The 22706-nt window shown below is 35.6% G+C and overlaps 1 protein-coding gene across 1 annotated transcript in view; it reads right to left on the bottom strand.

Annotated features, from left to right (window-relative positions):
* Positions 1-22706, bottom strand: part of LRMDA (leucine rich melanocyte differentiation associated) — a 612262-nt gene that overhangs the window by 92354 nt on the left and 497202 nt on the right. The window contains exon 6 of the mRNA XM_053948993.1: positions 6078-6162. Coding sequence (XP_053804968.1) covers positions 6078-6162 — 85 coding nt within the window. The remainder of the gene's footprint in view (positions 1-6077; positions 6163-22706) is intronic.

The following is a 22706-nucleotide window of genomic DNA, read 5'->3' as shown; positions in this document are numbered from 1 at the left end:
TAACAGACTTCTTATTTTAGCATTCTCCCAGAGTGTCAAAAGAAGAGGATTTCCACCCACTCTCCTGAAGGCTAAGTCATGACCACATCACATCTCACTGTTGGGACATATTTCCTGGCACTAATAGGAAATGTCACAGCTTATTTTTGAGTGTTCCCTCCCTGGAAAATATGACCTTGTCTGTTCCATGCTATTGAGAACTATTTTTTGTTTGTTTCAGGTTATTCATCTCATGAAGAGAAGATCCTGGCCTAAGTCTTCAGTCTAGGACACCCCACAACATATAATGCAGGTTAAAAATGATGGTATTTTCAAAGAACACTTTATATAAAACAATAAAGAAAAGATCTCACTATTCACAGCATCTCTGCCTGATACAGAACTTTCACATAGTGCATCTGCTTGCAATTTTCTTGTTTATCCTATCCTTAGTTATTAAGCAAGTTAAAGCCAATACATCTTCTATACATATATGGATACACTTTGCTAACTGAATGATAAAGTACTAACCATAGGGTTTTTGGGGTTTGGGGTTTTTTGACAGAATACAATGCCTTATGCATTAACACAGAAAAATCAATTGACAAGCATAAAGTGCAGTTCACACTAAGAAAACTAACTAATTATGATAAGTTGCTACATAAATTGCTTTGCAACTTCCCCAGCAATCAATTTCAAACTCTAAATAAGCCTCTGGGTTGAAAACACAATGAGTACCTAACAACTGTGTCAATAACAAAAACAGAGAGGACCACAATGATAACATAAACAGGATACTTATCTTTCTGGAAGTAAGTTTTCTGTAAATTTCCTTTTCTTTTTATGCCTGTGATTTAAAGACAGCGTGGCTTTTCACAATGCATGTGTAAAATAAGAACTTTGTATATTAACATTTATTATTAAGAGATGCATGTCAATTTTACAATTTTACTTCAAATATTTTAAAGTGATATAGTAAAACTCTAGACCAAATCCTGGAAGGATTGATAGACATTATTAGTTCCACATGAACCTAAGAATATTTATAAATTATGATCAAGCTGAGCAAATTGAGACAGAACAGATAAATCCTTGGAGAATAATCACTTTAATTATACTACTCCCTCTGGCTCTCCAAAATTTCTACTTTTTTCCTTCAACGCTAAATTTTGAAAGTAGTAGACATCCTTTGACATGTGCTGGATTGTGAATTCCTGTCCAACTCGATGGCTAAACCCTTGTTGTGCGTTCTGTAGTCCACCTTTATCTCGATCAGTACTTATCTAAACTCCTACAAAGCTACTAGCTGGTTTCCTGTGTGGCACACCCCAACAATCAATCAGGAGGAATTTTGTATTAACATACAAGTCATTAAAAATATACTATGCCAACTACTCTGGGTAAAATAGCACAGTATAAGAATCACAGAAAAAGGAAACATTGCAAGTTCAGGTGTCTCTCTATGATTATGATTGTTTGCTGAAGAATGGGAAAGTTTGGAAAGATTTTCATTCCAAAAGAAACCTTCAGCACAACTCTGTTGGACAAAGAGAAACTGAGAGCAAAAGGAACCTCTCACTTCCTTTTTTCAAAAAGGCTCTATAAAATTACCTTTAGAAGGTTAATAAGAAGCTTAAAAATATTCTGTTCTTGGATTTCTGGGCATGGGATTTGAATGCAGTTGATGACTTTTCAGATCAGATCATATCATAAAATAAGAAAACACATCTGTCTGTTGATTGAAACATATTGGTAGAATAAATACAATTTTTCATTTGGGCATTCATCATTCAAACATAAGACAATGTAATGACTGCACATACCAGATTGCTTGGATAATTAACTGCACAGACACCAAAACAGGACAGTGGATTTCTTCAGAAAGTTTTTACAAGTCATAATAGATTAGAACTATTAAACCTTGGCCTAAATCCAAGCTAAGGTTCTAGAAACTACTTACATAAGTACAGGCTTAGTTTTTAATGGAAACTGCTTCTTCTTCCTTTTACCAGTAAGCTATGGGGTAGACTCACCACAGGTTTTTCCCAGAAACAAGAGCACAAGAAAAGGAGGAGTCAGCTGTAAATTGTTACTGGAAACCAAATGGCTTTGGCAAATTAATATGTTTCCAAGTAAATCAGGTAATAGACAATGTTGTAAAATAACTGCTCATACAGAAGGCATCCAGCACATGTTTTTGTATGGGAAAAACAGATTTTTGTGATAGCCATGATTTAGTGATATTGCTTCTGAAGAGATAGAATGATAAATTACTATTTTCCCCATCAACTGAAAAGCACTGTTCTTTCTAGAAGGCAAATTGAGTTTGAATGTTTACATATAAAGGCACATCCTTAGCAAGGATGCCATTCTAAAAAAACAAATATGCAACTTGAGTGGGGTGAAGGATGAGGGGCCTTTTTCCACAAATCAGACAAATTTTCCTTACAAATACATTATTTTGACTTTAAAATTTCTTTTTCATCAGTGTCAACTATGTTAAGAATTGAAGTTTCTATTTAAAGATATGTACCCAGTTAATAATTTATCAATAAGGAATAGAAAGGTACATATATACAAATCACTTAAAAAAAATTACATAAGTCCCAAAATTTTTGGGCCAATTTCTTCTAAAAGTCACTACATTTCATCACTTTTGTGAAGCATGGTCATTTTTATTTAAAAACTACAATAAGTAACTGTTCTGTTTGATTTTTTTTTTCCATTAAAGGTAGATCTGAAAAAGCAGACAGGAATGTGGGGCGTATATATTTGATTTCACCAGAAAATTTGAAAGCTAGAAAAATACAAGCAATGTATAGAATACAGAAACAAAAGAAGCACTTTGTATGACAGGAGGCTGTGTCTTTGAACTGATTTATTTTAACCAGGTGAGAGAATTGCACAAAATTCACGCAAATAAATCACTGGGTTCTAAATCCATATAAAGTAAAATACAAAATCCTACTTTAACAAAGATCAAGGAAAGATCCTTAGAAGTTTGATATCACTGTTTTGGAATCAAAACAAAAATACAGCCAGTTAGAAAATTACCACTTTGGAAGTCTCTTCTAACAGGATAGCAATTAGATCACATAAAGAATCAAGTCATATTGCTGTCAGATGCCCAAAATCTAAATAGAAGGCCTTTAGATTTTTCACTGAAAAATATGAACAGTGGGACTGAGGTAAGGTTCAAGTTAGAAAAGTGAGTCTAAGCAACACTGTAATATAAGGGAAAAAAACTTTCCCAAGATGGGAAAAAAAATTCTAAAGCTTAAAAACGTGATGGAATATTTCTCTCTTCATATACTTATATACTCAAGCATCATAACACTCACTATAACACTTGCAGTGATCATTCCATGCTGACATCGCACTGTCATATGCTGTTTCAGTGGGCTTTGAAAGGGAGAGTGAGATTTTTGCCATTCCTGAAATTGTCTGTACAAAATATGGAGTCAGCCTAAAGAACTGAATCCTGACTGGAAATTATATACTGCATGCATGAACACAAAAGCTGTAAGACACATGGTGCAACCCACACATAATTATATGTTTTTGTTCTCCCTGTAAAAAATCATAGCTAAATAGAGTGAGAAATGTCCAAGTGAAACTGTACCAATCAAATACATCCAGCTTGCTCCTGCTCCCCTTCCCAGTCCCCTAAAAATCAATTTACAGCTGTACCAAACCATTTGCCAGACTTCAGAATTCTGGTAAACAAGTTTCTCCAGGGACAACTTACACGCACAAGCTTACAGCATTCTTCATTTCAGTATGCATTGAAAACCACCAATATTTACATATGCAACAGCTGATTCAATTCTACTTTACAACACTGAAAGCATTTCATGAAGAAAAAATTGAAGATATTCAGAACCTAAAATAGCATGCTTAAGTATTTCATTCTTTCCTTGGAGATTTTTCTATTGACTGCAATTAATCTTTTATGGGCTTGGGAACTTTGGAATTTTTCTTTGTATAAAAGAAGTTGATTGAGTTAATGGGCCTTGCCAACAGGTTGTTCTAACCTTGGAATCAGTTCTTCCAAGACCTGGAATTTTGGAAAGTGTCCTTAATTATTTCCTTGTGAATATGTGTATATATTTACACACACACACACACATATATATAAACTTATCAAATCATGTTAACAATATCTCTTTAAGGACCAATTTTACCCTTTCTTTGGATGACATGCTCTTCTCCCTTCACTTTATTTATAACGGTGCTTAATCACAAGGAAATTTGCAGCATTTTTAGCATGCAGAACAGAATATTTCTGGGAAGAGTAAAGTCAGAAGTAATAAAAATTATGTGAACTGCTAAGGATAGAAAGTTGGTGATTTGGGGAATATAATTTTCCTCTTTCATGGCAAGGGGGCAGGCATTCTGAAACCCTGGTGAGGACAGTGGGTACTTAGAGCCTGGCAAGCTCCCACTCTGAACAAACACCTGCTGGACATGTCTGCAACACCCACTGCAGCCACACAATGCTGAATTGAAACAGGAGTCAATCAATAATGCAGACACACAGATTTTGATCCAACACTACTGGCATTTCTTTTGTCATGTTAGATAACAAATTCAGCCATGAAGCCACACTTCCAATATACTATTAACTAAACAAAAAATCTGAAGATATCTGGCTTTTAAGGGTACTTTGAAAGTATTTCTATAGAACTCAGGTATTTTTCAAGATTCTGGCATTCTATTTATTGTGTTAGTAGACCCTAGCCATTTAAGCCAACACCAGAAGTCCAACCTCAAAGGCAACACGTTTACCTGAAAATCAAAGCTACTAATCTTGAGAAAGGGGCAGAGGAGGGAGGGTGGAGAGGAAGGCTACTGTGTTCCAGTTTTTTTGCGGGGGGAGAGGTTGTTTTTTATCTCTGAAGTCCAGGTCTGTGCTCAAATTCAGGATTTTGGTTGGTCCTTTCTCTTTAAAAAGCATCAGTTTCTGTATGTGCTCAGTGCCGGAATACAATGCACCCACAGCACTTCTAGGACATCTGATTGCACCACAGCAACCTGCACCAAGGTCAGGATGTAGCTTCATACTCATCCTCAGCCCTAGCACAACAACAGCGATACAGGCTGCAACAAATAAAGTTCTAATCACCTGCTTTCCTCATCCTTCACACCTGAATCACAGATCCTTCTTCAGGTGCATTACCTGCCTGATTCTTTCAGAAGAGATCCAGTAATATGGAATGCTATTAAAGCTGCTTCCATCCTCTGTAGTGCTGCAGAATTTGAACACACATTAAAATTAAGTTACCATCAATTCATAAATATAAGGCTGACTTTGATCCTGGTATCCTAAAAAAACTCTGCCTACAGACAAATGGTTTACATGATCAATGTATACTCAATGGATAATATGGGGAATAAATAAGAAGATTGTTGCTGTGGTTTTAAGCTGAAAAAGTGCTGCAAGCTTTACAAATGTGTCCTTTTTGAAAAAAGTGAAAAAGCTTGGAATGCACCCTTCCTGACTGCTTCAGTTTTTCACCTGTTCCCTGAATTTTTTGTTTCATAGGTATGCAGAAGGAATTTATGAATTTGCCCAAGGTGCTTTCTTAAGTTCTAAGGATTGATGAAAAAGGAAATTGAAAACTGAACTATATTTAATGTTGAAAAACAGAGAAGAATCCCTTTTTATTGCAATGAAAATGTGTTAACATTTCAAAATTATAGTCCTAAATTTCTAAACTGCCAAAAAGCTCTCACTTAAAAAATATTAGAAAGTTTACAAATTCTCTCAAAATTACCAATGCTGGATGTAATCATCTACTTAGCAATGTTTAAATACTCTTTACATTTTACTCTTTACATTTTTTCTCTCACACACACACAAAAATCACTGAGCGTTATTATCCATAGATTTATTTGCTTTCCCGGTAGACTACCTGTAAATCCTATTTAATATGACTTAAAATCTGTAGTCCTGACAGCTATGGTTTTCTCAAATAGTGCTTGAAAGGCATGGTGATCTCTGTAAAGTGAAATGCAGCAGTAACTAACACAGAGAAGGTCTTAGAGCAAAGCTTAACACCCGGCAGCAGTTCATAGCAATAAAATGGAGCTCGCACCTCTGTGGTTGGTGAGGTCTCTGGATCCAGAAGGCAGAGGTGTGTAGTGCATCTCTGGAGAGGCAGAGGCAGCAGCACTGGAGGCCTGTGTGGCAAAACAAACACTGTCAGTGCCCTGAGTGGAGGTCAGTGATCAGGCAGAGCGGATGCACCTGCAGGATCAGCGCTGGGATGTGGTTGCAGGTGCACGGAGTTATCAGCCATGAAGGATTAATTTGTTTTTGTTAAGGCTCCTTGCTATTCCTCAAGGTTGCTGTACTCACAAGAGTTTACACAATAGCATTATGTATCATTAATAAATTAATATTTTCATACAGCTGACAGCTTAAAAAATTACCATCTTTGTCAGGAAATATTTAGGCAACGTCAAAATTTTTCCTCTTGGTGAAACAGATTAATATTTACCTAAAAGAAGTTATGAGTGAGTCCACACGAATGAAAGGAGATAGAAAATAGGAAGTTGGGCTAAGATACTACCCTCTTCAAATCTAAAGAAAAAATTCCCAAATTATTTTCTCATTCCACTGCCCAGTGAGCTAAATGAAGGGATCTATTAAAAATTATAGTGCCTATAATGCAAAAAGTGTACAAGTATATAGAATTGTTAACAATAAACACTTAAAACCTACACCAGAGGTCTAATAAAAGAAATAAGTACCCAGAGGACTTACTCAGAACCCTTAAAAGCAAAGTGTTAAGGGAGAAGAAGCTCAAATCTTTCTCCCTAATAAGTCTCAAGATCATATGATTCTAATTTTAAAATATTAGACTGAAGAACTATGGTTTACAATAAATTAACCTTCATTCCATTGGAGGTTTCAGCTCAAGAAAAGATATACATATATATGTATAGATATATATATATATGAAATAAAGTTAAAACAAGCCACATTTACCATCATGCTTTTTAGTTACAGAACAGCAGTTAAAAGAAGACATGAAAATAAAGAATTGTGTTGGTGAATATGAATCACTATCAGTTTTTAAAGTTCAGTTTAACTTTGGTTGGTGACACAGTAGTGATATGTTCAGTTTCAGATACAGAGTTTGCTCTGGAGTATTTACAACCTACCCATTTCAACAGACATAAAAAGATGATGTGTTTAAATAGAAGACACAAAGGACAGCATTCACTGAAAGTTATATGATAATTTCTAACAGAAAAAATAAAGCAAATAAAGAGAAAATACAAAAGCTAAACTATTTCTTGAATCTCATGATAATTCACTAAAGGGAGTCTTGAGAAAATAATTGCTATTTTTTGTGTAGTTTGTTCCCTAATGATATATTGACTTCTAAGCTGCAAAAGTCAATCATAGGAATCCACCTCAATCTTACTTATTTTATAATTGAACATATCCTCAAAATTTATGAACCCCCAGGTCTCCAATGTCTGGTTAATATAAAAGTATAAAATAGAGCTACAGTGTTTTGGGTAAGAAGAAACACTAATTCAAATTTTAATTACCAGACCAAACCCAAGAACAATAATCAGAAATCCATAACAATGAAAGTTAATCATGATAATAGTTTGTTAAAGGCTGTAACTTAGAAATCTTCCTTGTTGTAGCTGTTGGACTCCTAAATGATAGTACATAAAATGCTAAGAGGTGACTGACTAGATTAGCATACTAAGATTTTGCTTTTGGAGACCAGCCATCAATTTCTGTGTCAGACCATAGTTACAATTCCACTTTTGTCCCTAGGAAAAATCAGGGCACGACATGAAGATGCATAATGCATCAAAACAAACATCTTAATAGAACCTAACAGAGGAATATTTGCCTAAACAGCAAGGATGCTACTTATCAGATATGAATAAAAATAGAGAATGTCCTGCCTCTGCTGACTCACCAGTGATAATAAACCCTTTTCAGGGAGCCTCCTGTTCAGAGACATATTGCTACAGACATAACTCTCACCTTCAGCCAGAATGAATCATACCTTGATTTTGGTGAACTGCAAACCTGCAGCTCAATCTACTCTGGACTATGAATTATTGGAAATCTCTCTGGTGACCAATATGAGCCAAGGGCACATAACATGTAAGAGGAGAAATAGAAACCCCTTAGACCCAGCTATGTGATATTTGAAACTAATTCCAAGAACAGGAATCTGTTCACAACTACATGTTTCCTTTGGGTTAAGTAGTTCTGGGTAAGAAAAGGAGAAAAACATCACTGTTTAACATCATGCTTCATCCCTGTAAATCACTCAAAAAACTGGAAGAATAACTGGTCTCATACTGTACACGCTAGATGCTATCTGCCTATTCAAGTGTACTTATTTGGGACTCTGGTAATAGTGAAGGTTTCTCTTTGGTACTTTTAATCTCAATTTAGACTGTTGACAGCTTGATGATAGCTTTTCCTAAAATTACTGGAAGAGACTTTGCCATTTCAGCAATATACCACTGAGTGAGCAAAATTCAAGAGCTTCTAAAAAGGATATTGGAGTGAAGGGGCAATTTAGCTTTATTTCCAATTTTAGGAAACACAAGAACAGAAGGGTTTGTTTATCGGTGTTTTTCTGTTATTTTATGTACAGTATATAATTCCCTGTCAAATATAGAACATTTTTCATTACCTTTGAGCTAAGCATTCAGTTAGAGTAACTTTAATTCTATGGAATATCATCCAGGGTTAGGATTGTTTTGCACAAACACTGGCTCAAGTTTCAAATCACGTTTCTGAGTAAGCCTGTGCACCAGCAGAAAGACAACTATTTGTTTTCTCCATCACATACTGACATTTGGCCCTAAGCTATTTTCCAAAGAGATTTGTATAGATTGCATTACTCTTAATATTCACAGGAATATTGTGACAGTGACAGCATTGACATGTGACAGTTATGTCTTCAAGTATTGGTGACATATGCATCAGAAGTTCTCCTTGCAGTGGAAAGTAACTACACATACTAATAGCTTTGAGGAAAGCTGTTTAAACTGGTTGGTAGCTTCAGTTTTATAGGAACAGGTCACAAAATAACTCAGTAAAGAAATTCTAATGGTATTATTACAGAAGAAGCTTATAGTTTTGCAAACCTTGAAGTCATTCAAGTTTAGCAGTATATCATAGTACATGGTTTAAGACTTACAAGACAAAGTTAGATTACTCACATCCCCCCTGTTATGCACATAGCCAAACATTTGCTAAACTGTGGTACCTCTCTTCATACTTGTCACCCACTTCAACACACTGGCATGTTCTGGAAAACCAAGAGGTAGCACAGCACCCCTACCAGGAAAGGAGGCTTTTCTTGATAGAAGGGGATTTCCCACTCTCCTTGCTCCACAGCCAAGCAGACTTAGCCATGCGTTAGCAGTTGTCTTTGCTGAACTCCAGCATAAATTAGAGTCACTTTAATGAACAGAAAAAAAAAAATTAGAAGAAAATTGTCAGCCACACACCAACAACTAGCTCCCAAGAGTGAAGGAATCTAATTAGACTAAACAAAAAAAAAAGCTAATTTGTTTAATCCCTGAATTCCACTTTTCAAGGAATAAAAACTGCAATACTTGGATGGTACTAGTAAAGGGAACATCATGGGTAGTATCAGGACATACTGTACATCTGCTGCATCAAAACAAATTTGTAGAGACCAATGATTAAAAAAAAAAAAATTGCTGCGCTATTTTTGGCAACCACACAAGTTCCTTCAAGTATTTTAGCAGTTGAAGGAAGTAAAGGGGGAGCTCAGACAAAACAATCCTCTTTGAATCATGGTTTGAGAAAGCAAAATTTAAATGACTCTGCTATCCAAATTATATCTCTCTCTCTATTGGACATTTGATTTTTGTATTTCTAAACACAGGAGTAAAAAAAATCCCCCACTTTTGACACTTTTAAATCTAATCAATAACACAAGTGTTTCAGCTATAATCAGGAGTTTGACCTTAGAAAATATTAATTCCAGATATTTTAGCAGCTTATTTTCAGATGTGATGCTGCTAATACAATAGCCAAATTATTTTAGTATTAGGACAACAAGGAGAACAGTGATCTTATATTTTGGCCTTCTAACTTCAATAACCTTTAACAAGAAAGGAAAGAGGAATTTTTCACATTTAACAGAAGTAGTGGAGTTTAAGATTCAAAGCATTTCAAATTCAAAGTATTCTCTTATTCTCTTATAAGAGATATTATCACTTCTCACTTGAATTTGCTTTACCTTTTGGTTTTCACTTAATGTTAAATTGCAAGGTTGAAAGCAGGGATCAAAAATGCAAATGAACATCAGAAAATTCTTATGCATTTAGGCTTAATTGACTGTAATCGATATGTCTGGTGTGCAGCCAAATTCAACTATTGTGAAAAGCACCTAATGTATGGACATTATTTTTGGACTACTGAATGCCAGAAAATAATGAGCTGGCATTCAGCTTTGGTGAATCAGCCCTTGAATTGTCATCTAAGAGCAGTTTTGAATTATTACTGAAGATAAGGTGTAAATGTGCAAGGGAATTTTATCCATGTTTCTCCCATGAATCATAAATGAGGAAAAAAATTACAGTCTAAATTGCACTTAAAAGGAATAAAGTCTTTTCATGTCATACATGATTTATCAAAATGATCTCATTTTAAGAGTACTGTGGTGTATCTTGATTAATAACATTAGTAAGCATGATGAATGGCCTCTTTAATGGTAACACAGAATTTATTGGCAAAATCCCTACTTCTACCAAAAAGGGTTGGAAGTAAAACACACAGCAGTTAGTAACTTGCAGAAACAGCTTAAGTAAACTCTCTGCTAGGTATTTTGCACTTACATATCCTTGAAAATCCTTAATTTGAGTTTATTCTCACACTCATTCAGAAACAAGTAAAAGGTGTTACCTAATGGGGTGGCTCTAACCACTACAAAAGTCACTTTGCAATTCTCTGCAAAACAAGCTGAACTCTGCATGTACTGTAAGAGGATGCAGTGTATTAAGGTCTTTCAGGAGCACTGGTCCCATCCCCTTATGACCTTTTTCAATATCCTCTTCATTTTGCCTTAATATCCTAAATGCTTCCCTTCTTCCATTACTCCATCTTACCCTGCCCCCCTCCTCCCTTTTTAAGCCTGCTCCAGCCTGCCCTAACTAATTTCCTTTTGGGCTGACAGATCAGAGGCCTTCCTACCACTGTTCCTTTTAGACCTGTGAAGCCCTCCTCGTAATCCTGCTGCTTGTCCACAATTAATCTTTCCAGTTGCCACATTATTAACACTACCACCCACAGACAGAGGATGCCTGAGCACGGCTGGACACTCGCTCCCCACTGGAGCATCAAAGTTGTCAATCACACACCAGTCAGAAAGTTGCCTGCTGTCAACATCAGAGGATTTCATACTCTCCTACCCGCTGATCAAACATTTTTCTTCAGAAGATTAATTCCAAGTCCCCACCCATTTCCTCCCATATCCTCTTTCCCTTTTAGGTTTACTCAATGATCCATCTTCTGTATGGAAAAGGAAGCAGTGTATAATAGAAATCCTTTCAAAACAAAAGTTCAGCAAAACTAAATTTAAATCCCAGCTGTTATCAACCTCTCCTCCCCCCCGCCCCCCGTGCAAGTTAAACACCTTAAAGAGTTTGGATTAGACCTAGTCACAAATGCCTTTCTTTGATCAAAGGCTCCAAGACTTTACACAAATATAATCACAAGGCAATGACTGCATCTAAGGAGTCTGAATTGATTTGTTCTACTGTAACATATAGCATACAAAAACACCCGTTAGACTTTCTGACTTCCAAGTCCATTATTTTTCAACTTATATCACTCAAAAGCCAAGAATTTTAGCATCTTCTTAATATTTTTTCAAGGTCATTAGATAAAAAGTGAACTTCTTGCATAGTATTTGCCTTCCCTTTTTAAAAAGTGCATCTCAGCTACTTACACTTAAAAGCAGAAGGATACAAGAGATTCTTCAGCTCAGGTTCAGTTTGATGAGTTGAAGGGAAGTAATTGTTACCACCTCTCCCTAATCATATGCCACATTCTAATATATTCAGTTTTTATAAATTAAACCTTACTGCTCAAGTGGCTCAACAAAAGACCCCCAGAAGTATAAAGCCATAAAGAAAAATCTGCTGACCTTGAATTGTAATCTGAGATTGGGAAAGTAAATCCAAACAATTATTATACATTCTACTTTATATTTCTCTGTCAGCATCTTTACCTCCACATCCTGAGAACACACATGCTACCTTCTTTTCATTTACACTATGCAGGATTCAAGGGGCTCACACACTAGTAAAATAGTGGAACAAAGCAAACCACAAATAAGTGTGTCATACCCCAAACCACAAAACTCTTCAACGGTTGCTAGAGAATTCTGAGTTGTCATAGACAACTATTCTTTGAAGTTCCTCGTGAACCGCAAATGAATTTTGGGATGTTAGCACCTTTTTCTAAGTCCCCACCTCACCAAGACCCAAACATAACACTTATTGAATTTCATTGTCCAACATTTCTGAAGGAGTGAAAGAGAAATATGGAGTTTTTAGAGATTACAGCATCAATAGAAGGTGCCAAAAGCATAGGTAAGTCAGTGTGAAGGGAAGTACCCAGACAACAGAATAGATTCCAAGTTTCCTTCAGTCATTCCCTGCAATATATTTCAACCAATTACATCACAAGTACAAAACATAGCAGTAGTAGAGTAATTGCCAAGATTCCTGCTATGCTTTGGCATAGCAACAGTTTATAAGCTGCATACAAACACTGATACAGAACTCAAATACACATCACATATGACACTGTAACTCATTACTTTTTACAGCCCTTTATTTTGAAATAAGGTAACTCAGAACTTCTCCACCTCCTTTTGCCAATCTGATTCTTCAAAAGCAATGACAAAATCATCAAGCTAAGTTGATTTTTTAGAGAAGAACTTCCAAGACTTCCATAAATTAAATCAGCAACGTAATATCATCACTTTCAAGCACATTCAATGATAACCAGAGGAATGCAGAACCGTGTATACATTTCACAGGCTAGGCATAATTGTTTGCAAAGCTAGAGCACTTACTTTGCTTTGCTATTCATTCTGATTCCTTCTGTGTGCGTTAGTTTTTTAGGAAGCATGGAAAATTGCAAAAAAATGAAAGCAAGATCCTAAGTGTATAAGCTTTACTTTAATGGCTATTGCTAAGTTGTGCTGACCTCCTCACCTAACAGGCACAGGAATTAAGAGACTGGAAGGTTAAAAATGCTCTCAAGGCATCTTCATTCTGTCATGTGGGAATAGAGCTGGATTGCAGTTCAAACCTCTTGTCACTCTATCCAGTCAGCAGAAGGGGGTGCTGCAGTGTAACCTATTTAAAATGCAAATAGAGTAACTTTTGTAACAGCAGATTAAAACTAGCATTTTATTCACTTGGCATACCCACAGCATACTGAATGCTGGAATCAGACTTGTCACTGCACACCGCAGGTTATTAATAGAGCTCAGAATGGTGTTTCTAAATGTGCAAGTTAAAAGCAAATAAACAAAAATGGATTTATCTGTGGTATTTGTTCTCCTCGAGAATTCAGCAAGGCCTGCCTCACATTGCACACTTGTTTATCCAAGATCACTGAGGCTCAATTTTGTTGCTTTTTCTTCTTTTTTTTCTTAATTATTTGATTGACAGCCACTTACCACAGCCAGAGATCCTGGGATATGTGATCTATAACACTAATATTATAGAGAAAAATCACATTTTTTTCAACCTGGACAAATATATACATACACAGGGAAGACTCTATGGTGCACAGCTGCTACTCTCTAATAGGCCTTTCTGGACTCTCGTGAACTACCAACACATGAAAAAACACAGAGTTAAAGGGTTCAGCAGAACCAAATCAACACATTGTGCTATGGCTTTACACTTCATCTTCCTACAGTGTCAGGTGTCAGGGCAGGCAAATGGGTTTCCCCTCTATATTCAAGCCAATTCCTCTGTTCTTCATCTCAATCTCTCAGAGATTCATCAAAAATGCGATTTAATTACATCTCCTCCCCTCCTCCCCCTCCCAAAAAGAGTGTAAACATGACTCCTTTTTATCTCCTGATACATCTGGACAAGTAGACAATGTGCTAAAACAAAATAAATCTGCCCTGACAGTCACATCAAAGGGTTCAGCTAGGGGCTTGCAGCTACTTAAGGCACAGGAATGTTGTTGCTAAGCATCGCTCTACAACCTATCAGTCCCTTAAAGAAGAGCTTTTTTCTTTCAGAGGGAGATGAGGAAAGCTGGAGAGTGGGAACCAGACTGCAAAGGGAGATTGGGGATTTTGGAGGATTTTAAAGCTTAAAGTGAATTGTGTGAAGAAAAGGGGGTTTGTTTTGTTTTGTTTTGCCTCTTGACATACAGTCCACATTTGGGGGAGGAAGGAAAGTAGGGAAGGAAGGAGGGGTTCAAGCTTGTTGATGAAACATCTTGTGAATTATCCCTTTAGATAAAACCAAGAAAAGTCTTTGATATCCTTTTTCAAATCCCTGTACTTACTGTAGATTTGAAATAGAAAGATTGTGACCAAAAGCAATAGGGCTGGGATACCAAGCCTGTTAAAAATACATTGTGAAATGCATCCCATGCCCTGCTTTTCATTCAAGCATTTGATAAATATGTTTATGTTCCTGAAGAGGTAAAGCCCAGAACAATGTCCATATCCAATAAACATGCTCTACAGAGAAAGGAAACTTTTGATACATATGCACACAGCACAATTTGATGCTCAATTTACTAGTGAAAACTGTTCTCTTTAGGGAGAAGGTTCACTGAAACCTTCAGTCTTCCACACCGTGTCTTGCCGGACTTGATTTGCATGTTTAGTGCTTAAACCTCCAAAGGAAGGCAAAACCATGCTAAAACCAGACCTTAGGACTCATTCAAAACACAGCCACGACTAAATGGACAGCTGAAAATTCAAATTAGGCTCCCTCTCAAAGACGTAGAAACATATCCAAGGCAGATAGACAATCCAGCCTGGCAAACGTAAAGCACTCAGTTCAAAGCTTAATTACCCTGAAGGTAAGCTAAGAAAACCAGTAGTTTGCTTACAGCAACACTGAGGTGTTAACATATCTTTGGTTTTTAAAAACAGGTTAAAAAAATCCTCTTCCCTTTTAAAAAATTAAACAAAGAAAACATGAAATGGACTCATTCTACATGCAGGGTAACTATCAAGAACATGAACAATTACTGAGCCCATGATATTACACGAATAAATAACACTTAGCATTATCTTCAGCACGACCATATTTATTAAACAGTGACTGAGGGCAGCAGTAACCATTTTTATTGTCCCATACAGCTCTTATTTTCTAATTAAACAGAAGGTTATTTCCACTGCCAATGCAGCTATTTATCTTATTTGAGTGTTACATAATATTTTTTGCCAGCCAAGCCTGACTATAAAGTGTTCTGTGTGGTGAACTGTGGCCCAGCTTGCTTTCCTGTTTGGTAATCATAGAAATGGGCCATTTCGTGCTGTGTTAATAAATAAACTTTTTGCAATTTCTCCTAAAACATGATAAAGCTTATACTTTGTCCTTCCCTCTAGCTTCAATACAAGGGCAATGAGCTGTATTATTAAAGATATAGGTCAAGCAAACCTGATGATTTCAATCCTGTGGGGTGCTTTAGAAACTATTGTCATATTACTGAGATCATTCTGCTGTTCCTAATTATTCCTCTTGGTTGCCTCACATTTCAAGTGATTTCTCTCACACTTATGTCAAAATTTATAAGCTACTCCCTGTAACAACACTACATTATTTCCTCACTTGTTAGGGTAATATAGGACAGAAACTAGGAGAATGCTTTAATCTAGCTGACAAGGATAATGTAGTCTAGAAATGTAATAAACTTTGCATTCTACTACAAAGTTGTGGTTTTTCTCCCTACCATGAAACATTTCATATAGATAGACATCTTAGAAAAACTAATTGCTACAATAACTTGCATATCCTCTTATCTGAGTTGCTTTTATCAGGAAAAATGTATCAGCATTAAAGCGCTCACTCCAATAGCTTGTGCATTCTCCTTATTCCCATAATTGCTATTCCACAACATTCTGTTGACTGTACTGTAAAACTACATGCTGCTGAAGGAAACCTATTTCTAAGAAATCTGTGCATCACCCTAACAGTGCAAAACATCTGTAATTAACAGGCTGGGCTTTAACAGTGCTGTAACACATCTCGGGCTGACTGGCACAAAATTTTATTTGCACTAAGTAGCTTGAGACTGGGAAAACATAAAATCAACTTCATATGATAGCTCCATGTTCTACAGTGGGTTTTTTTTGAAGGATTTCAGAATGTAAGGAAAGCTGCCAGTGGAAAAGGTAGTCTAATGAAACATTTGAATTTTAAAGCCCCTGTGGGTACTGCTTACAGTGGGAGCTAACCTATTTCCTTCAGAACATCCTTAAGGTTACAAAATTATGGTAGCCCCCTCCCCTACCCCCACAGAAACAAACAAAGCAAAAGTTCCTAATAAACAAACTAAAACACAATTCCAGTTAGAAAATGTCATATGAGTAACTCAAACATGACATCCATACTAGTATTTCTAGGGATAATTTGGTGAATCTGTTCATATCGACAATTTGCTGTGTTTGTCAAATGTCCAATGGCTTTTAAAATGCTTTTAGTCAGCAGTAAACTGAAAAAAACCCTAGATCACAATAATATGAGTCCAGAGGATCAAAGCCATCAGACAATAAAATAGGAATAGAAGCACTGGTCTATAATGGCAACCTTTAAAGGGACTTTTTTCAGATAAATAAAAAATAATATTTAATTGAGCATGCACATAGGAAACAGAGAAGAGCTACTGCTGTCCCAATCAGAAATACTCACCGACAGCATTGTCTGGAGGGGGGGGAAGGGGAAGAAAAAAGTAAAATACCAATAATTTCTGGGTTTGCCTCTGTTCCTGCTTCTGTTTCTTCTGTCTTCCTTTGAAGAGCTGATGACCTGACTGGAGGTAAACTTCAGATGGTTTGAGGTGTGTGGGTGGGGAGGGATCAAGAGGCAGAAACACTATCTTCTGAAGGCTTTCACTTCTGGATCCCAATTAGAAGAACTGGAGTCCCTGCCATGGCCTGAGAGCTGCCAGGGTGAGCTATTCATACATTTATAAAGTGAGATTTCTCTCTTCTATGATGACTTCTGTTCCAGACAAAAGACCCAGCATGTAGGAAAGACACACTTTGTGTCTTTTGTCTTTTAAGCTACCATCTCTCAATATGTAAAATTGTCTGGAAAGCTGATGATTTTATAAGTGTATTTATGTTCAGATATTTTTCCACAGTGGACAGGCACAAGAAGGTAGTGCAACAGCCACATTTAAAAATTTTCAAGAAAGAACACTTAGGCCTTACCTTATGACTTCAGAATACAAACACGGAGAGTTTAGGGATATAAAGAATATGATTAATCAATATCTTATTAATTTGTAAAGTATCTGCTTAGAAAACAGAAACAATCTCTGATGGAAATTATTAACAGGAAGAGGAATTAATTTTAGGATCTTCACAAATGAATGCATGAGACATAAGAAATCATACACAAAGGTATTAAACTACAAAAGAGCAGTACTCAATCAGTGTATTTTTTACATAATTTTGGGGGAATCAAAATTAAGGAAAAACAATGGAAAACACTGGACACCATAAAAGAAAAACGCAATCAAAATATTTATGGAAAATGTAATTATATCAATTTGTTAAAACTCCAGTTTTGTAGAAACACAAAACTGGGGTATAGAAAAAACATTGTCACAGCACTTTTGCTTTAGGTTTCCTTAACTTTCAAGTAATTTCCTACATAAAGTAGTTCAGAGCTGTCTGAGACTTCTTGTCCATGTTTCAGAAATGCATAATAAGTGGGAGATGAACTGCGTAACACAGCTAACCTAACTAATTTTTATAATTACTTTTCTTGAACTTATTCATAATTAATGCCCACTTGAAAGATACCTTCACCCAAATGAGAGGAGAGAAAAAACAGCAGGAGAGTTGATTTATCTCAAAATGTGTTTTCCAGGCTCTATGTGTGGACCTTTGGAGTTCAGTCAGGCCACAAAATACTGATAAGTGAGTTTTTTTTCATTGAGGTGATAGATTTAATGAATACTGTTTTAAAATGCACTGGGTTCTGTCTCTTCAAGAGGCCTTCTATGCTGCTCTTGAAGAAATGCTCTAACTAGTTGTCCCTATCCATAAAATCCAGAAAGCACTTAAAGTTTATCCTGCTGCTCAAAAACTGTTCCCCCAACTATGAAAAACTTCAGGACATATTACAATTCAGAAATGAGGGGAAGGTTTTTTGTCAGACAGGGTAACTGCTCATTTATAGGGCTGCTGAACTTTTCTTGGTTTCAGCTGTTACCATGGTTACTTACACAGTTGACGTGCACTGAGCACTTCCAGTCTTGGCTAAAAAAAACTGCCATCAATGTACAGTCTGTCACAATTCTGGGAAATCTGTTCCTACAAATCAGTGCTGCCATTAAAATTGTTCTTTTTTTCTACCCTGGGTGTGTAAGATTCAGTTGCGACAGCTGGTTCTTCTCATATCCCCTGGCCATATGAGATGGAAACTCCAAAACTTATTCCTTGTTCTGCTGTTCACTTGAGGTGCTACTATTGACATATTGTGATCAACCTTTCACACCCCCTTGGCTACCCAAGATAGACAGAATTTCCTGGAATTTCTCACCAAAATACGTCATCCAGTCTTCTGAGAAATCATTTGCTTTGTTCCCTCCACTCTGTCTTCAGTGTCCTATCAACTTTTTAGAATCACAAACTTATCCAAATCTAAACATGGTGTTCTAGTAGCTGTTGTACCACTAAAAAGTACAATTATAACGTTTACGTTTCCCCTCTTACGTGATACCATAAAGAGTATCAGATGCATCTATTGAAATCTAATTGTTTTACGTTTTATCTCACTCACAAAAAGGTTACACTGGGCAAAAACCTGATCTCCATGAAAGAGCATGTCCACTTCATCAACATAAAAACTGCTCACTGGTACTTAATTCACTGAACATATGCCATGTTGAATTTGTGCTATTCTAGCTCCTTAAACAAAATAATGTATATAATATTTGATAATTATATTACAAAAACTAATTGAAATCCTTGTTGTTACCAACAGTACTCTGACCAAAGAGAAGATGGGCTAAAGAAATACATCTTTCTTCCCCTCCTCTTGTCATCTCTCATTCTTTCCACCTGCAGGTGAATCTTGTCAATAAGATGATACTTTCAGACAAAGCATAAAATGACAGAATGTAATAACAAATATATTGTGAATTGTAATATTTTCCACAAAGGTTGGAGGTACTCTCATTTCAGAATATTAGAAACTTCAAAAGAACCCTGAAATTTACAGATAGAAGCATGGATCACTAAACTGAGTGACTAGAGGGTGTGGAAAGAATATTTTCCTTTTCCATACATATAAATATAAAAAAATATATAAAAAATATATATTTTATATATATAAAATATCCAAATATTTTATATAATATAAATAATATATTATTTATATATAAATATATATTTATTAATATAAAATATAAATATATATTATATTAAAATAATATATAAAGTTATATAAATAATATTTATATTATTATATAGATATAACATAAATATATTTTATATTATAAATTATATATAAAATATATAAAGATGTTTTTATATAATATGAAACATAAATATAAAAATATAAATATAAATATAGAAAATATATAAATATAAAAAATATAAATATAAAAAATCTGAGTATCAACAATACTGCTACCACAGGCAAGCAACTCAGAATTACTTCAGACAAAGTAAAACTACTATGGAACTGAAGCTAAACAGAAGAGAATATAAGCCTGGGCTATACAGTGAGTAACTTCAAGGGCTGCTTGCATTCATGTATTCAAGTGTATACAATAATTATGTAAAATGAAAATTATCCAAAATGATTCCTCTGTACTTACATAAATCACAGAACCACAGGATTGGTCAGGCTGGAAAGGTCATCTGGCCCTACCTCCCTGCTCAAGCAGGCTTATCCCAGAGCACAGGATTAAGTCCAGACAGTTTTTGAGTATCTCCAGTGAGGGAAACTCCACAACCTTTCTGGACAATTTGTTCCACTGCTCAGTCACTTGCACATTAGGAAAGTTCTTCCTCATATTTAGGTAGAACTTCCTGTGCAGCAGTTTCTGTCCATTGCCTCTTGTTCTAGCAGAGTTACTTTTTCCTGTTTTTCTGTGTTTATTGTTGTTGTTGTGTTTGGCTTTTACAGGATTTTTTCTTTTATCTATGAATACAGAAGTGTAACATAGGGGTTGTAGTAGAAAACCTAATGTCTAGGTCTACTTTCTAGAACAGTGAGTGAACTGTTCTATAACCACAGATACCATAATGAAACAAAATGAAAAGAGTCAGCCATTTCATATCTCTGTCTCCTCTTCTTCAGTTATCCAGCTTCAGGTGTGGAATGACAAATAAATATTACAGTAAATATCTTCAGACATTTAGATTTTAAAAACCAATTTATTTCCAGTTACAGCTATTCTAAAACTTGTGGAAGAAATGCTAGAAAATATCATTCATATCATCCTGTAGTTTTAGCACTGGACTTCAGCCTCAGCATCCACCTCATGGGATAACCTTTTTTGTTAATATTATCTCTGTGGGCTGCATAAAGTGTGAAAGATAAACCCAAGATGACATATTTTGACTAGTCACGTCACAATTTATTTTATATTACTCATAACTTTAGATTAAGTTATTAGAAACAGGTGCACCAAAAGTTTTACACTTTGCAACAAAATTGCTCCAACAGTGTTATGTAAAAATCTGAAACTGCTCAGTTCCTTAAAATGCAACTGTTGTATCTGGAGTTCACTTATTTTCTCTCATTAAAGTATCTTTATGCTAAAAGGTGCTCTCCCCCCCCTCCACTGAATCTGGCACTTTAGCTGCAATATGATTTTATTACTCAGAAATACTTTATTACTGCAATAAAACTGTACTTTCCTCTTTTCCACTGTCTCACCTAATAGTGAACGTCAAACCAAAAAACTGAAGTCAAAAACCCTGTTGATTCCACAGGCAGGAGATTAATCTGGATAAGAAAAGTAATTTACATAGCTATATATATATTGAATTTCTGGGTTTAATGTTATTTATAATGTTTCTTGCAGTGCCATCATCACAAAGAGTAACTGAAATGTGCCCAGTTATATAGCGAGTAAGCATGTAACATTTGCTCTTTCATATTGCTCCCCAGGAGGTGCACCCAAAAGATGATCCCTTTTTAACAATCTCACTTCCATGTGTTTTGGCTTGAGAAGACTGGAAGATATATGCCTCTCCCTTGCTAGCCCACCTGTGGGCTAGCACCATTTCATTAATTTCCTGTTGAAACAGGAAAGGAATTAAGTTTATTCCCATTAGCATGATCCTTATACCGTTGTATCATTTAGCAAATTATTCCCCATGTTAACACACAGAGATTTAAGCATTTGTACTTAGCAGAACTGCAAGTACATCAGTTTAAGAGTAAAATTACCTTTTCTAAGTTGGTTAAGATGGTGACTTGATTAAAACTCTGCCATCATCGATCTCATTTTGCTGTCTGAAATGTTTTTATATATGTAAAATTCTTCTATGTCTTATTTTCTTCCAGCTCCTATTTTTCAGGCTGCTCTGTGAAGATTAAAATTATTTTCTTTTGTCTTATAAAGCATATCTCTGAAACCAAACTGTTAAGTGTTCCTCTGTGCTGGTGAAGGAAGCTAAAAGAGATGCTTTCTCAATCCATTTGTTATCTTATGTTATTTATCTTGAAAGAGAAACAGTCAATTAAGAAATAGTTGTTGTAGACATAGTATTTAATGTATGAACAATTTACCCTCAATTTTCATCTGAGGGGGAAAACACCCCATTACAAATTTGAACATAGTTCTAAAATTATATTTAGTTGTAATCAAACTCATCCTCTCTGATATGAACATACACAAACACAGGAACATCAGAAATATGCCTGGAGATAGTCTTTCCCAGCTCAGTTTTTAAAATAAAAAGGCAATCATTACCTTCTACCGTGATTCTTTTATAGAGTCTCTTTCATCAGGCTTCAATTCATTGACAAAAAGAAACACAGAGCTAAAGCAAGAAAAGACTTCTCAATGAAACCAATACTCATCTACTGGGTTTTCATCTTGCAGAATGTACTTTACTTCTTTTTCTCTAATTTTAATACTGTAGCATTAGCTCATCCTACTTTCTCATATGAGAAAGCATTAGCTCATACTCCCTTCCTCTCCATTTTCATCTATAGAAGAGAGTCTGCTTGTTTTTAAAACTTTTACAATTGTTTTAGTGAGTTCATCTTAAAAGATTTTTCCAGCTTCACAGAACAAGGGGCACATTTCTTCTGAATGCTGGATACTCATCTAAAACTGCAAAGCCCATTTATCACCACTTAATATGGCTCCAAAATACATTTCGCCAAATATCTGATGTTATTTAAAAACTAACAAAAAAAAGTCACTTTTTTCCATGCACTGTGGCTGCTTTCTGAAATATCCCCACTTAACAAAAAATAACCAAGATAACAAAAAGAAAAAAATG

The sequence above is a fragment of the Vidua chalybeata genome, chromosome 8 (genome assembly GCF_026979565.1).
Source record: "Vidua chalybeata isolate OUT-0048 chromosome 8, bVidCha1 merged haplotype, whole genome shotgun sequence".
Lineage (NCBI taxonomy): Eukaryota > Metazoa > Chordata > Aves > Passeriformes > Viduidae > Vidua > Vidua chalybeata.
This window is presented reverse-complemented; position numbering and strand designations above follow the sequence as displayed.